This window comes from Molothrus aeneus, chromosome 7 (assembly GCF_037042795.1).
Source record: "Molothrus aeneus isolate 106 chromosome 7, BPBGC_Maene_1.0, whole genome shotgun sequence".
Taxonomy (NCBI): Eukaryota; Metazoa; Chordata; class Aves; order Passeriformes; family Icteridae; genus Molothrus; species Molothrus aeneus.
This window is the reverse complement of record NC_089652.1, coordinates 3,228,448-3,245,082: the sequence shown is the minus strand read 5'-3', so window position 1 is coordinate 3,245,082 and position 16,635 is coordinate 3,228,448. Positions and strand designations below refer to the sequence as shown.

The following is a 16,635-nucleotide window of genomic DNA, read 5'->3' as shown; positions in this document are numbered from 1 at the left end:
AACTCCTTGCACACAGCATTGTACTACTCACCAGGGTTGCCAGCACAGGTTTGGGAAGATGTGCTCAGTCCTGGAGAAGGGTTTAGCAATGCTTTAGAAGCACAGGTTTGGGAAGATGTGCTCAGTCCTGGAGCAGGGTTTAGCAATGCTTTAGAAGCACAGGTTTGGGAAGATGTGCTCAGTCCTGGAGCAGGGTTTAGCAATGCTTTAGCAGCACAGGTTTGGGAAGATGTGCTCAGTCCTGGAGCAGCATCCAGCAATGCTTTAGCAATTGCAGAATTTCTCCAGCTCATTCCAAGGGTCTCTGATGTGGTGCTGCCTGCCAGGTGCCAGGATTTGCTTCCCACAGTGAGAAGTTCAGTGCAAGGTTCCTCCAGCTGGGTGTCTCTGTTCCTGTGGTCAGGATGGGGGATTTTTCTGGGACTGTTGGCTCTCCTGACTTCAGATTTCTGCTGTAGAAATGTTGGGAGTGCAGCAGGACACAATGCTCACACACTGCTTGGGTTAGGTGGCAGCTGAAGTGTTTGATGGTAATAATCCTGTGCTGTTGTTTCAATCTTGGTGTTTTTCTCTTATTTAACTATTTGCCTTGTTTTCCCTTTTCTAGATGAGGGCTATTACCAAGGGGGAAAGTTTCAGTTTGAAACTGAAGTTCCTGATGCCTACAATATGGTGGTGAGTATTTGTCTTTAGTCTCATAGTTGTCATTTTAGATTTTCTTTGCAGGTAACAGGACTTCTGGGGGAACTTGGCATTGAGAAAGGATCTTCTGTCTCTTAATAAAATAAATCTCTGCAACTGTCTGGCAGAAGCTCTTGGAAGTGCAGATGAGCCAAACCTGAGTGTCCTTCCCTTCTGGCTGAGGTTCTGCTCTCTTCCGTTAATTATTCATGACACCTGCATTTAATGATTATTCTCATTAAAAAGTTATAAATCTAAGAGTGAAATAAGTGGACCAAAAGGTAAAAAATTCTGTAATTTTTCCTCACATTCTTCTGCTTTGGTGTCTTACTTTGGTGTTGGTAGTTCAGAGTTCTTGCAGAGAGGCTGAGGAATGTGTAGGAGAGGATCCTGGAGAAGAGTTTTAGGGAAGATCTTTGGTTCCTGTTCAGCTGAGCCTAAATCCAGCATTATCTGTGTGTAGTAGTGGCAGTCACAGCTAGGTAGTGTTTGCAGCTGTGTGGGTTTGGTTGTGGGATGTTTGAAGTTCCCCTTAACTTTACCAAAGAATTTCATACTGTGGCAGAGGTCACCCTTAATAACTTCTGTGTATTCATTTTATTTCCTCTGATTTTTGTATTCCAGTTGTTCACCCAAACAACACTGCTGCAGGAAAGTGTTTGATCTGAGTTTTTTGATTCTCAGTTTCCATAACTATAAAGTGTCTGGTTTGTTATTGTTCCCTGCTCAACACGGGCAGGAAAATCTACAGCAAGTGTTAATTAAATATTTTTAAATTTGAGCACCTCTTATCCAATACAAAAATAAAAAGTTTTGAAACAATGCAGGAGGTTGAATGTTGGATTGTGGTCAGGTTATTAATGCAGTATTAATCCAAATATTGAGGGAATTATGCTGAGCTGTGGTTGGTTTCCTGCCAGGCAGAATGGGACTGACAGTTTTCTCCTGTTTTCAGGAGGGCTCTGCAGACCTGCCAGGGCTCTCAGCCCACAGGCAAGGCTGGGACACACACCTGCACTGGCCAAAGGAATGGATCTGTGGAATTGTGGTATAGTGGAGGAGCATAAAATAAATAAAGAGGAACAATTTGGAAGATCTGGTATTGTGGCCTGCAGCCAAAGCTCTCAGTGCTTTGCTGGGTGTAGTGTTCAGTTTCAGCCAGTCTGAGCAGTTCTGCAGAAACTGCTGCTGGAAAGTGGCAGGAAATATCTCAGGGCTGGAGTGTAGTTCACCCCCAGGAACTTGTATCCTCTCTAGGGGAAACCTGTGTCCCTCTGCTGTCCTTCCTCCTGGGTAAAATGGTTTTTTACAAACTGTCAACAGAGGAGCTGCAGTTGCAGGCTGGTTTAACAGAATGGTTTAGCTTTGGGATTAGCTGGTGTCCAGAGAAGACTTTTCAAATACCTTTGGTTCCAGATTTCTCTCAGGAGCCACATTCCTTCTCCAGGTAAATTTATTCACTAGTGGAGAGATCACATTAAATACCTAAGCAATACATAATGAAAACAAGATACAAGATCTGTTGGTACACCTGTCTCTTTAGAGTGCTGATTTATCAAGAACCAAAACTGCTCATTTTAAATAAAGCATCCCAGAGCAGAAGTGGCTGCTTGAAAATGGAGAAGGAAGTGAATGTGGTCACTGCTGTGCCCCCCAGCTGAGGCTGCATCTACCTGAGGAGTTTGAGCAGGGAAATGAATGGATTTGGGGAGCTCTCTTGTGCAGAATTTCACAGAACATCATCCTGAGGAAATCTCTGGACCTGCTGGTCCAGGGAGGGTTCAAAAATTACTTGGAAGAAGTTCCAAGGTGAGGTTTTGTCTGAAGATGAATTTTATGGCGGTGCTGCAGTTGTCCTGTGTGTCTAAAAGTGAAAAAGGAGAGAGAGAAAAACCTTTGTCTTACTGTCAGGAGTGGGTTTTTCTATCTTAGAGCAGTGAAAATCACTTTGAAAGGATAAAGGAATTCTTTTGTTTCCAGAGTACAAAAAAAGAGACACCAATTAATTCACTGTGAGGATTTGGGGATTTTTTTAAAAGAGTTTCCATAAATGGTTTTTTTTTTGACTCATCAATACATTCCCTGTTTGAAGGTGCATATGGTAGAAATTTACTCTTTTATCTTGATCTAATGGCATGGAATAAATTCTGCTGCTTTGCCTTGCTTGAGAACTAGACACCATCTTTCAAAACAATGTGAAGTGTAGCTAATGAAAAGCTTGTGCTGTTAGAAAACTTCTGAGGTGTTTTGGAGGTTAAAAAGATTGAGGCTGTTTTCTGTGAGCCACTTAATGACTGATGTTCCTTGAGTTATTGCACAGAAATGAAGTGGAGGAAAGGCAAAATCTGCATTATCAATCCTAGATTTGTTGTGCTGATCAGTGTTTTTTTTTTCCTAGAACATGTTCTTTTAGGTCTGTTTTTGGGGTCTCAGTGCCATGCATATTTTCTTACCTCTTCCAAGGAGTCTTAATTTAAAAAGTTTCTTAAAAAAAATAATTGGGAAGTTGGGAACAAAATGAGATAAACCACATGATGCTGCCATACAAATGCAGCTCTTGGAGCTGTTTTGCCTCTTGATTGAAGACATCCTTGGAAAAAGTGGAGGGAGAGATGACTCCACATTTATAATCTGGGATTTAATTGAAGTTCTGCAAGGTGCTGGTGTGAGCTGATGGATTCCAGGACACTTCCCATCAGAAATAATCTGCCTGATTGAAAGCTGCACGTCCTAATGGCGAGAGCAGGGATGCAGCAACGTGCTGTTGCTAAGCTACTGACATTTTTATGTCCCACTCTTTATTTACTTCACAAAACTAGAGCAGAGGAGACTGTACTTGAAAAATCTGTACTTCAGAACCCCACTATGACACTCAGAAGTTTGGTGATCTTGCCTGTGGCTTTTCATTTTAGTGCCTCAAATTCAGCTGTTCAGTTTTGAACGGGAGGGTCTGTATTTAAAATAAGTTATTTATTTTTTATTATTTATTTATTTATTTTTATTATTAGTTATTTTGTTATCTTTGCATCCTCTTCTGTTTTTTTTTAACAAATCCCTGGTTTGGACAAGCCTTGGTGAAGTTTTTTGGTTGAAATTATTGTCTTAACAGTTAAGTATGAAGAAGCTGAATGACTTTAGAGTGTTCTCCATGAAGGAAGGTTTTCTTAAATTTTCTTTTTTCTAAGGAAAATCCTAATACCAGCCTGGTTTTTATGAAGAGTTGAGAAAAGCTAAAAGGGCAGGGAAGTCTATTTTGACTCTTGTAGATGATGCATTGTTGCCCTAAACATACAAATCCATACAAATCTATTTGCCTTTTTCTGTTTTATGAGTTATGACAGGCTTTTATCTTAAAGGATAACACAGTAATTTGTTTTCTCTCCTGGCAGCCTCCAAAGGTAAAATGTTTGACAAGAATCTGGCACCCAAACATTACAGAGACAGGAGAAATCTGCCTAAGGTAGGAACAACATTCTGTTGGAGTTTTTTAACCTTAGAGGTTTCTCTGTTTGATAAAATATTGGATGTAACTGTCCTGACAGTATTTTTTTTGTGCTGATTCTGCATTTCACTTTTAGGAGCATGAAAACCTACTGAAAGTCTCATTCTTGCTGTGTTGTAGGACCATGGAGAGCCTGGGTTTTCAGGTTCAGAGTTAGTACTTTGTTTTACTTGTAGAACAAAAAATGAGGTAAAAATATCAACTCTATCCTAAACAAAATGTATTTGGTTTTTTTTCTTCCCTGCCTCATTACTGAATCATCCTCAGGCCCTGAGGGAGGCTTTACCATTTAATGCCAAGCGTGTTAAGAGCTTGAAAATTCTTTTTATTTCAAAAAGGAAGGAAAAGTGTTCCTTAAACTTTGACAGTAATTTTTCTTTGTTTGTTAATTACAATATTTAATATCCAGTGATAAGACCCATGTGCCAGTTATAACAAAGCAGGTTTGGGGTCAGGATAAGTCAGGATATGAAACCTGAAAGCTTTACTTTGCAAGAGAGGCTTCTCTTGCTGGGTGGTTTTCCTTGATAGTAAATGTTTCCTCTTCCAAATGAATTTGTGAAACTTTGCAATTTCATCCTCAACACCTGATGGTGAAATTGGCCAGAAACCAAACAGAAACAGAAGTGAGAAGCTTGCCTGTCATTTTTCAAGTTAATAGCACACAGAAGAAAAAGCAGATGAAGCAGAAGCAAAGCCCATAAGTGAGATTGAAAGCTGCTCTGAAAATCCTGCATGCTTGTCACCATGTGTAGCAAATCAGTGCTTAAAGAGAAGCTGAATTTTTCCTCTAGATGGAAGAATCATTTTAGTGCTGTGTTGAAAGTCCTGCTGAAAATGAAGTTTTTTATTGCCCTTCCTAGGCAGGTCAGGCTCATCAGCATTAAGAAATTTAAATGTTCTGTCTGCAGGTAAAGGAGTGAGCAGGTGAGGTGTTTGTATAAATACCAGGCACCAAACCAGAGCTGGAGCTCCAGCTACAGCACAGCATCTTCTGTAAAGAAGTAAAGCCTCGCATTCATAACATCCAGAGTGGTTGGGCTTGGAAAGGACTTTAAAACTCATCCCATTCCCCCCCTGCCTTGGGTAGGGACACTTTCCAGCAGAGCAGGCTGCTCCAAAACCCATCCAGCCTGGCCTGGAGCACTTCCAGGAATGGGGCAGCCACAGCTTTTCCATCTCTGGAAATTATTTTAATTATAAGAGATGAATGTGGTGATTGGAGCATCATAATTCTAATGAAGTGGAGGCATTCTTTCAGCATCTGCTCTGAAACACTTTGGACTGTCAGATACCTCTACATATCAAACCCTGGAAATGTCTGGCATTCTATGGAAAAACTAAAATAACTAAATTGCTTTCTGCCTGTTAGAGAATGCATTCTATGTATAGTGTCTGCAATCAACTTACACAAGAGTCTTTGCATTAAAATAGCTTCAGTTATTTTTAAAAGCAGAAAATCATCTTCATCAGTGCTTTCCCCCCCATATAGCTCATGCTGTGGCATGTGTGGGTTGACAATCATCCCTGGATTGAAACATTCTAAACAGTTAACTTGTGGTCAAGTGTAGCAGTTCTGGGCAGGAAAAGTGGAGTTTTTCTGTGCTTTATGGACTGCAGTTACCCTGGGCCATAATTAATGACAGATCCTAATTAGGTCTGGCCCATTCTGGGTATCGCCTCCACTGCACATGTGGATAGAAAAAGTGGAGTTTTCTCCAGTCTGATCTTCCCTTGCAGTAAATTGTTGTCACTTAAGCTGCAGCTTGGGTCAGATGGAGCTTCAGAAGGTTTTACACTTACTGCAATCACACAGTTCCCACTTTCAGGAGATGCTTTTTAAAAGATGCCTTTATTTAAAAAGCAAACAATTCCTCAGAGCTTTCTGCCATGCAGGAGTTACTCCCAGAATGAGGAGGTATTTGTTGAAATGAAAGCTGAGCAGCTGACTGGTCACATCAGGGGCTGTTTTGGTTACTGAAAGTTCAAAAGCAGTGATTGTGCACTCTGCCCATGGAACCCAGGCTGATGTATGATTTGTAATCATAAGCTGGGAGATCTCCTTAGATCTGGGGAAAGGTTCTGTTGAGGGGTTTAATGATCATTGCCAATCTGTAGAAGAAAGAATGTGCTGCTCTAAAAACAAATCAGCAAATGAGGAGTGTGAAGCCAAAGGACACCTCTGTTCTGTGGTGGTGTTCACAGGGGTCCCAGGATGAGGGAAGAGATGAGAATCTTGACTCCATGTTTCAGAAGGCTGATTTATTATTTTATGATATATATTATATTAAAAGAAAATTATCTACTAAAATTATACTAAAGAATAGAAGAAAGGATTTCATCAGAAAGCAAGGAATGGAATGATAATAAAATCTTGTGACTGCTCACAGCCTCAAGACAGGTAACTGTCATTGGTCATCAAGTAAAAACAATTTCACATGCTGGGTAAACAATTCTCCAAATCACATTGCAAAGCAGCAAAACATGGAGAAGCTGAAGCTTCTCAAGAGAAAAGAAAAATCCTAATGAAAGGATTTTTCAGAAAGTATGTCTGTGACATGTGTGTTCCCTGCTTTCCTGCCAGAGTGCTCAGAGAGGTGCAGGTGTCTCCTCAGTCCTGGCTGTGGTGTCCCAGCTGGAGCTGTGCCAGGAGAGCTCTGAGGCCATGAGGCTTAGCTCATGCTCAGGTGCTCTGGCACTGAATATTTTCTGACTTTATTTAGTGTGTTCACTTCCCCCACACTTGGAATTTCCCAGTCAGGTGGATGGAAAGGCAAATGGAAGTGCTGCCACACAGTTTGATAAGGAACAGACAAAAAGCTTTTTTTGCTTTTGCATTATGGAGACAAACTGCAGCCACAAGATGTTATTCTGAACGTTGCACAAGTGGTAATGGCATATTTTATCATTTGAAAGGCACAGGAATGAGATGAGCAGCACACTTAAGGTGGAATGGGCTTGTCCAGGTTATCATCCTGCTCCTAGGATCTCTGCACTGAACAAGGATTGAATTTCCTTGCATATAAACTTGCCATGTTCATTAAATAACTACATAACCTGTATGGTCTAATCATCTACTGTAATTTAAAAATGACTTAATGCATGTTAGCCTGGGAATTGCTAAAACCTTATAGTTAAACTATTTCACTTTAACCCTGTCATTTCAGCAGCAGAAGCTGCTGCTGGTGGGGAATTTCTGTGCTTTGCTATGGGAGTTGTTTTTGCTGACTCCTTACAGAGGAAGGTGTGATTGTGAAATGATGCTTCAAGGAGTTTCTTACATTGTTTTCATTCAGATTATTACTTTCCTGAGCAAGACTTCAGCTTATTTCTCACTTGTGCTCTGATCCCCAATATATGTCCTCCTCATAACTGCTGAGGTTTGGATCTGAAAGGTCCAGAAATGCCTGAACACCTCAATGGTTTCCACTTGCAAATTGGTCAGCAGCTTCACTGGGCTCGATATGTACCATAATATGGTACATCTATACTGGATGTGTGCATCTAGGAAATTCTCTATTTTATATACTCACAGTCATATTGAAATTCAAGTTATATTTTCTAACATATATATTATTTTTATAAAATAATATCTAGAAATATAACACATTTATTTTATAATATAATATATTTATTTATATATTTATATAATATATATTTTATATATTATATATTTTATATATGAGATATATATAGTTATATCCTATATAGATATAAATATATAAAAATAAATATATAAATATAAATATACAAGATATAAGTATATCTTATATATTTATATTTATATATTTTTATATATTTTTTATAAGGAAATTTTCTCTCCAGAGCAGACAGACTAAAACTCTCTCCGTTTCTTATCTTTACCTGTAAGAAGCTGAAGTCCTTTCACAGAATAGAGGATGATCCTCTCTTTGCTAATTAACTATCCCTCCACAAAACACCCTTTTTTCGATTGGTTTGTGCCAGTTTTGGTGAGAGATGGGTCACCCTGCAAGGCTGTCTCTTCACCTGAGATGAACATGTCCTAAAATGCATCAGGGATTAAATAAAGGGTTCGGTGTTGAGCCTGTCACAAGCATTTCTGTCACACTTGTGCTGCTGGAGGAGAATAATTCAGGTGTTTTGACAGAGGCTGGGCTCAGATGGGGAGTTCTGTAATGACAATGTGGAGAAGGTAATTTTAGGCAGACATCCCAACTCCTGGGGTTTAAAATTCCATTACCTGGATATAAATAGTGCAAGAATTAGATCTTATCTTGCAATTACTTCCTGATGGTTTCTGAGGAGTTTTCTGACAAAGACAATTGAAGCAGAAGTTGCTCTGTGTAATGTGTGTGTTTTTCTTTTCCAGTTTATTGAGAGAACACTCAATTGATGGCACTGGCTGGGCCCCAACTAGAACCTTAAAGGTACTGTTACCTTTTGGATGTGTCCTTCCAAATAAATACATCTTTAAAAACCCTTTCCTGGCCTTGCATCAGCTCATGTGGTTTGCCCAAGAGGAGGTTTTTGTGGTGAGGTTTTTTTGTCTTTGGCAGCAGTGGAGCAGGTACAGTGCTGATTGTAGAAATGTTTGGGGAATTTTGGGGTGGCTGCACAAATCCTGCTCTGCTCCAAGGTTTTGGAGGTTGCCGTGACTCAGAGAACCCACACTCTGTAAGGTGTGCTGGTTTTCACCCTGGCAGCAAACACAAGAGCATCCTGTGTACAGCAATCCATAACCCCAGCAATTTCCATGGGATTGATACTCCTGACAAGACAAAATCAGTGCAGAGCCCTGAGCAGAGCAGGGCATTTATCTTCCTGTTGCTGTTCCCAGGAATGCTGCCAAAATTGTTTCTTGCAGAGCTTTAACAGCATTAGGTGGATAAAGGGTACACATCAGGTGTTTGTCTCTTTCAAAGAAAACAAATTGAAAATGACCTTTATCTGATACTTGGTTTGCTCTTTGGCACTGTGAATGAGATTTGTGACTTTCTTCATCTGTAAAATCTCTGCTGAGGTGAGCATGTGACTTTCTGGAAGTAAAAATGAGTGTGTTGTTTTGTGGATTTTCTTAAGCACTCTTTCCCTATTGTTTTTCCATCAGTTAGTGTGATTTTGTTTTGCCCTTTGTTTCTGTTTTCACCTCAGGTTAAATCAAGGCACTGAGTAATTTAAGTTAACTAGTTCTGTTCCTGTCCCTGTATTTTCATTCAGAGGAAGTTTTAAGCTTAAAAATTAATACAAGTGGAGAAGAAACCCAAAAGACAAAAGCTTTTACTGTGGTTGTTGAAATGAAAGATTCAGGAAGAGAAAAAGAAGTAGTAGCTTAACTTCAAAAAGAGAAAAATCAGATATTCTCCTTGGATTTTTAAATTTTTGAACATTGAAGCACCACAGTCGTGAGCTCACTTTTTACAGCTTTTCATCACCACAAGGGGAACAGGGAGAATTTGCACAGAAGCTCTGTGGGCAGGAATCCAGTCTTGGCCTGTTATGGACTTGAAAGTCAGTGTTTAACTTGTCAATAATATGAAATCAGCCTGGTTTTCTGGAGGAATAGCACCCAGCCCTGCCCAATAAAGCACTCTGAACTACTCCTAAAAATGAATTGAGAGTGAGCATGTGTCCTTCTGCCACAAAAACTCTTCCAAGGGCATTAGAGAAGCCATTGAAATAGAGAATACACATGAGAAGCCCAGTGCACAAACCAGCTGCATGTGTGGGGCTTGTGTGCTTAACCCTTTAGAAGGCTCAAATTTTTGGCTGTGTCTCATTTTGGAACCCTTGTGGTGACAGCAGAGCTCTTACATGTAAAATCCTTCAAAATCAACTGCTATGACCTTTTTAATATTTTTTAATTATCACATGAGTAGAAACATGAAAAAAATTGCTGAAATAAAAGTGAAAATCTGTTAAATTGTCTGGAAAACTTACCTGACAAAATGTATTTTTTTGCAGTGTGGAGGATTCTTTAGAGGGGGAAGACCTAACTCAGTTTTGTTTCCCAGCAGTTTTTTGCACTTGGTGTCATCTCATCCATGATTGAATTCTCCTCAGGTTACCAAGTGTTGAGCTTTATCTTTTTTTCCCTTCTTTGTGCTTGGGAACACATTTCCATGGACCACTGTGAAGAGCAGCCTGTGTGTGAGAGAGGGAAATAAAGAATGTACTATTTCTGAATTCCTGCATGAGATGCTTTTTTGAAATCAGGTTCTGAGCAGAGTTGGGCTCTTACCCTGAAACAGGTTTAAAACATTACCCTGCCAGCCTGTCTATATATATATACACTTTTAAAATCACTTTCTTTTTATTCATAGAAGCACTCCAGAATCCCAAACCCTTAGATAATTTCTGGTAGGGATTGGTCTCCAGGCTGTGGCTTGTGTGAGCACTGCTGCAGTGCTTCCCAGCTGATCTTTGTGTCATTTTCTACTCCTTTGTGATTTTTGTGTTCCTTCTGCTCCTTTGTAGCTAAACCTGAATTAGCAACAGGAGCTTATTTACCTTTCAGTCTCCATTCTGTCACATTCTGCATCATTTTATTGCACACTTTCCTCTCTAAAGCAGCTTATTCACAAAGCTGCAGTCAGACTGCTGCAGTTACTTTGGGCCCTGCTCAGAGTGTCTGAACTTGCTTTTCTCCTGTTTTTAGGTTTGATGGTCAAAATTAAAGTTTCCTAGGCAGAAAGCAAATAGATGGCTTTAATTCTGTTCTGTTCTCAGGGTTGTTTTAATGTCATTGGAAGTACCAGCTTTTAAATACCTGACATGACTTCACACTGTTGCTGTTTCTCTGCTTTGTACCTTTCAGTAATTTCAATTTCAAACTCCATAGTGCTTCAGTGACTTGTGTTAGTCCCCAACATGTGCCTCATTTGCTAGGATTATCACCTGCCTAGCTCAGTTAGTTCTCCTTAATACTCCTCAGTTTTCCTAAATGCTTGTTTTCATTTTGCTCTGCAAACATCTCAGGTGATTGATTTTAAGAACTGAACAGGTGGATGTGTATTTTAAATGCCTGACTGGTTCTAAAAGTCAGGCTCCTTCTGCAGTTATCTCTAACTAAATGCAGCTGGAAATGGGTTCATAAATCACTGCCTGATTGATGGACCTTAAAAATAATCTAAGCACACTTGGGCAACTCTGTGGAGGGCTGAGCATATGAACAGCAAAGCCAGTGTTTAAAAAGATATGATGGATGTTCACAGGGAATGTTTGTCCTTTTTCTTCTTTTGGTAGCTGTGTTCTCACAGAGATCAGCTGGGCTCGGCTAGCTGGGCTGTTTTCTGGAGCCTTTCCATGTTTGTTAGGTGTTATGTGCAGTTCACTTTTTCACTGAGATAGCTCCAAGTGCTGGGTTTTGTCATTTTTGTGTTACTGCTCTCGGGAGAGCCAGGAGCAGGAAACATCCAGGTGATCTTAAACTACAGATCTGCAGACAGATTTTCATGCCCCCCCCCCAAGAAACCACTGTTTTCTCAGGAATTTCTCTCCCATAACTCCAGATCCTGGGCTAATAAATATCTGTCTGTGCTATTAGATTACCTGATCTAAAAGGAATTAAGACTCATTTCCACTAAACTATTGCTACTTGGAGTTGATCCTTAGGAGCCTTGCTTATTTAATTAATGTTTTAATACTAAATGGCAGCATTTTGTCCTGTTTGCTTCACTGGTTCTGCTGTTGTCTTCAGGCACTGGAATGACTTCATTTGGAATTATTCAAATGTCAAACTCATCTCTTGGAGAAATAAATCAGAGGGTCCTGACTTCATTTTCCCAGTTTACCTCAGTGTTTAAGCATCAACCTGAGGAGTTTTGAAAGTACAAAAGTTTCACCTATCATCTCAAGGAAAATAGATGGTCTGCTGTCAAAATCATCTGTAATTAGTGTAGAGGAGCATTTGGAACAGACAGTAAAGTAACTGTCACTGTCTTGAGCATGAAGGGAAAAAAGAAACCTGCATGCTTTATGTTACATTAATTCTTGTTGCTCAGGCTGTTTTTCTCAACATTATGATAAGATTGTACAGCTATTGATTTATTCAAATCCTCTTTTGGAGTTGGTCTTTTTATGTGTCTTCCTCACCTCTAAAAATTGAATAAGCTCTAGATAACAACTTCAGACCCAGTATTTTGAAAAAAGAAGCTATGAACTGCTGAAGACAATCTTCTGTGCAGATCTGGCATTCAGTTTTTTTCTTGAAATAAGCTTCAGGAAATATTTTTCCAAAGAGATATTGTGTTGTATTTTGACTTCATTATAAATTGGCTTTATCAGTTTTGTAAGAGGTGATTTATTTCTTTCTCCTCCATACACGCCCAAGCTGGTGAAAATATAGAGCTGAGTGTCTTCTAATAGTTCTTGCTTCAGAAATGCTTAGTAAAATTTTTATTTTCTCTCTTTAATGTCCCCTGGCAAAGCCAAATCTTTGGTGTAGGTGCAGTAGCTGTTATTATGGGCATGTGAGTGAGTTGAGCTGAGATACCTCAGTAATTGTAATTAACCCATGCTTGTTCTCCCCAAACTGCTGATTTCTGAATATTCAATTTAATGCACTGAGCAGAGTGGTCTCCAGAGGGTGATGGCTTCAGTGCTGAGATCACTGTGGTGTAGTTCATGAAGAAGTTACAGAGAATTCCCCAGGGAACAATTTCCCCAGGATTATCCACTTGTCCTGCAGTAGCCACGGGGACAGGGGTCAAGGAGTCAGTGACAGAGTGAGGGATGGGAGAGGAGTGCTCTGCTTGCTTGGCACCTCCCAGCTCCTCTGCTCTGGGACAGCACATTGGTCCTGTTTGCCTTCCCCTCCTATATTTCAGTACAAAAGGAATGCTTTTGCAGCCTTCCTCCTGGTTTTGTGTTTGCTAACTGGAGCAGTTTGTGCCTTTTAGGTTACCCAGAGCCCTGTGGGGAGCTGCTGCTGTGTTTGGGTGGGAAGCACAGGCAGGGATGACAGACACATGACAGCTGAGGTGGCTTTTGTGGGTGGCTGAAGAAAGGTGGCATTCACTTTATCACCTTTTTCTAGGTGGAAACAATAATTTTCAACTTTTGCAAGATGAGAGAGGAGCAGGAGAGGACATATAAAAAGAGAATTTATTTGGGAGATGACAGCTTAGGAGAGAAGAAGCTTTTTCATAAGCTAAAAAGTGCCTATGTCACTGGAAGGAAAATATTTGTTTTTGATCCCCAGCACCAGTGATTAGTTGGTAGGGTGGGATGCAGTATGCTTGGCTTTTTAGGCTGCAGTGAAGAGAGGAAGAATCTGGGCTTGTTTTTAAGAGATGGTGGAAGAAGGAAAAGGAAGAGGAAAACCACCTTGAGGTAGTGAATAGGCAGACAGGACAGCAGAGAGCTGCCCCAGGAGCTGGCCTGGACTAGAGCATACTGGACTTCAGAGTGGCATTTCCAGCCCTTTTTAAAACAAACCAAAAAAAATTGCCTCAGACATGGGTTAGTATAAATGACTGCTGCTCCTTTTGTTCATCTGACTGGGTTAAATTGTTTGTTTATAAAGAATTGTTTAGCAATGAGCTTTGTTTTGTTCAGTCTGTTAGATCAGAAATGCTTCTTGGACACCTTAAGGGAATTTCTTTGATTGGAAGTTTGTTAGGTGCTTTTGTCTGGTTTGCTCTCTTCTTAAATTAATGTATTAAATATACTTTGCCTGTTAAAGGAAAATCTTAATTTAATCTTAATTAATTCCATACCTCAAAAACAGTGAGGTAAACTGGAAAATTTTAATTTAATCCTATTTTGCAATTTCTATGTTTGCTTTCACTCTCCAGAAGTGGTTGTGGTTGTCTTTCTGAGCCCCATGTGTGGCATGGTTTCAGTGGCATTGCTTTTGTGAAGTGGCTCTGAGAACTGTCCCTTGGCAAGATCAGTGACTCAGTTAAGACCTCCTAGAAATGCAAAGCTTTGAGACTCCCTGGCCTCAGGAGAGGCTGTTTCAAAAGCTGCATTGAGGATTTTGAGGATTCTTGAACTTCAGACACTGCTGCAGCAGCAGGTTTTTTCTGCTCGTTTGGCATGCTGTAAATAAATCTGTGGGCAAGGGTTTAGTGTAACTTTTCACTCAGATGCAGCACAGAAATAGTGCAGAATGAAAAGGGACAATTCTAAAGGGGTGTTTACAGCAGTCTGTTGGACTTCTGACTTCCCTGTGTTGACTGACTTCCCCATGCTCCAGCCCAGGGTGGTGGCAGTGCCATGGAGCAGAGTGTGCTTCCCTCATTATTCCATGTTCCCCTCACCCACTGTGGACTTAACCAGGTACTGCAGTGCTTGGGCACCCCAGTTCTTCATTTCAAACACCATCATTGGCTACTCTGAACTAACAATAAATGTAAATTAAACCCACTTGCATATCCCAGACCTGCCTTGGACTCCCAAAGGCATCTGAGCTGATGGGAAACCTCTGGGACACCACCCAGGGAACAGCCTGGGCAGGCTGGGGCAGGAGCCAGGTACAGTAGCTCAAGGAATTTGGCAGCCCAGGTGTCTTGGTTTGGAAAGACAGGAGTCTGCTAAGGAAGGCAGGAAATGGAGAAAATGAACCCCCCTCCAGAATTGCATTAAATTTTAAGTTAAAGGGCTCTCAGGCAACAAAAATTATGGGAGCAGGAATAACAGTTCTTTAATAGGGAAGAAAATAAAAGGATAAAATAAACAGTGCAGTACAGTAGAACAACACTGACAGAGTCAGAGCCCAACCTGACACCCTGTGGGTCAGGGTGTTGGTGGCAGTCCCATTGGAAATGTGGCTGCAGCCCTCCTGCAGTGTCAGGGCTGGTTCTGCTGGAGCAGGGATCTGACAGAACCTCAGTAGAAGAGGCAGCTGCTGTTCCTCTGGGAAATCCAGTGGAGAAGCTGTGCTGGTGTCTCCAAAACCTCTGGATTATATCCAGGTAGGAATGTTTGGCTCCTCCCCCTGGGCTCACCTCTCCTAATGGGATGCTGTAGTTCTTTTCAGCCATGCAGTGACATTCAATAGTCAATAGTCTGTTATCAGCAATGTCCCCCCACCGGGAGGGGTGTTTGTGATCACTCAGAGAGAGATAAGGCAAACTGCCCACTTATCAAAAGACAACTGCCATACAGATGGTAATGGAAAACATCTTGCCTTGCAATCTGGAACACCAGGCTGCAGGTCCAGCACAAAAAGCAGGTTTGGGCCAAAAGCAGAGGCTCTCAGCTTTGCTCTGTGGCTGCCCCTCAGCAGTGTCCTCTGCAAGTTTGATGTTAAACCCAGAGAAGTCTGAGAACAGCAGCTTTGTAAAGAAAACAGCTTTGTCAGGTGCAGATGTGTGATCTTGTACAAGTGGGATCTCACTGGAGTGCAGCACTGTCAAGGTGTGCACCATGAACATTCTCTGCTCCTCCCTGTGAAGATCAACTTTAAAAACTCCTGCACATGGGCTTAATTTAGTTTTCAGGCTATTTAAGCCACAAGTTCAGTAAATATTTGAAGCCAAGCCTGATGCTTTATTATACTGAAGGAGAACAGAAGTTTTTGAGCTGTTAAATCTGACAAGATCTTCAGGGGCTTGCACAATCTTTTGGCTCTTTAGTTAGACCCAAAGCAAGCATCAAGGCTGGGCTTTTCTGCCTGCAGCCAGCAGCTCTGCTGAAGTCAGCAGTGCAGAGTGATTTCTACAGTTCAACAATGTTGAGCTTTTCAGATAGCAAATACTTGCTTCACTTTTGCTCATCTGTTCCATCCCACTTCCCTTTCTCAATATCCTAGGCTTCAATCCAGCCTAGCTTCAAGCTCATTACAAAAAGCAATTGTCCTCTGGTGGTAATTTAGCATTATTTTCTTATGGAGCCATGCAAGGGTATAAAAGGAATCTAGGAAATCATAAAACTGGAATAGATGGAAACATCAAAAATGGTATTAAGACTTTCACAGGTAAATTATTCAGTAATAATAGTAATCCTGTTATGCTTTTTGATGGCTAGAATGGCAGTGGAGATGTACAGCATTCTGACAGCTTGTGCCTGTACAAAGGTTTTTGTTGGTTTTTTTTTGTTTGCTGTTTCTTTTTTTATTTTTAATAGAACTCTCTAAAACCAACTCAAGTGAGTCAAGGACCCCAAAGCTTTAAAACCAGGGTTCAACAAATAAGAATTTGGGAACAATTGATTATATAACATGAAAATAGGATATCACATCTCCTTTTTGAGCTGCAGCATTTGCCTGTGTGAGGCATTGGAGCTTGTCTTGGACAAGGAGGAGTTTTGTCTGGAGAGAGCTCTGCTGGTGTCTGGGGAACTTCTGGCAGAGCAGGGGGTTCAGCACTGCTCAGGGTAAGGAGAAAATGAGCTCTTGAGGGTTTTACAAGGCACTGTCTTGCTCCTGGTTTGTTCCTTCTCTGCCATGCTGGTGCTGTGGACAGTTTGTAACCCTGGGGATGCAGGTTTGGCATTCAGGAGTTAGAAATGGCCAGGCCCCAGAGGTG

The 16,635-nt window shown here is 40.9% G+C and overlaps 1 protein-coding gene across 2 annotated transcripts in view; it reads left to right on the top strand.

The window, feature by feature from the left end:
• UBE2F (ubiquitin conjugating enzyme E2 F (putative)) overlaps positions 1–16,635 on the top strand; it is a 60,815-nt gene that overhangs the window by 17,629 nt on the left and 26,551 nt on the right. For both annotated transcript variants that reach the window (XR_010783952.1, XM_066553852.1), the window contains exons 5-7: positions 608–675; positions 4,071–4,141; positions 8,535–8,592. Coding sequence is in view for 1 of the 2 variants with exons in the window: in XM_066553852.1 (XP_066409949.1) it covers positions 608–675; positions 4,071–4,141; positions 8,535–8,592 (197 nt within the window). In the remaining variant the exon portion in view is untranslated. The remainder of the gene's footprint in view (positions 1–607; positions 676–4,070; positions 4,142–8,534; positions 8,593–16,635) is intronic.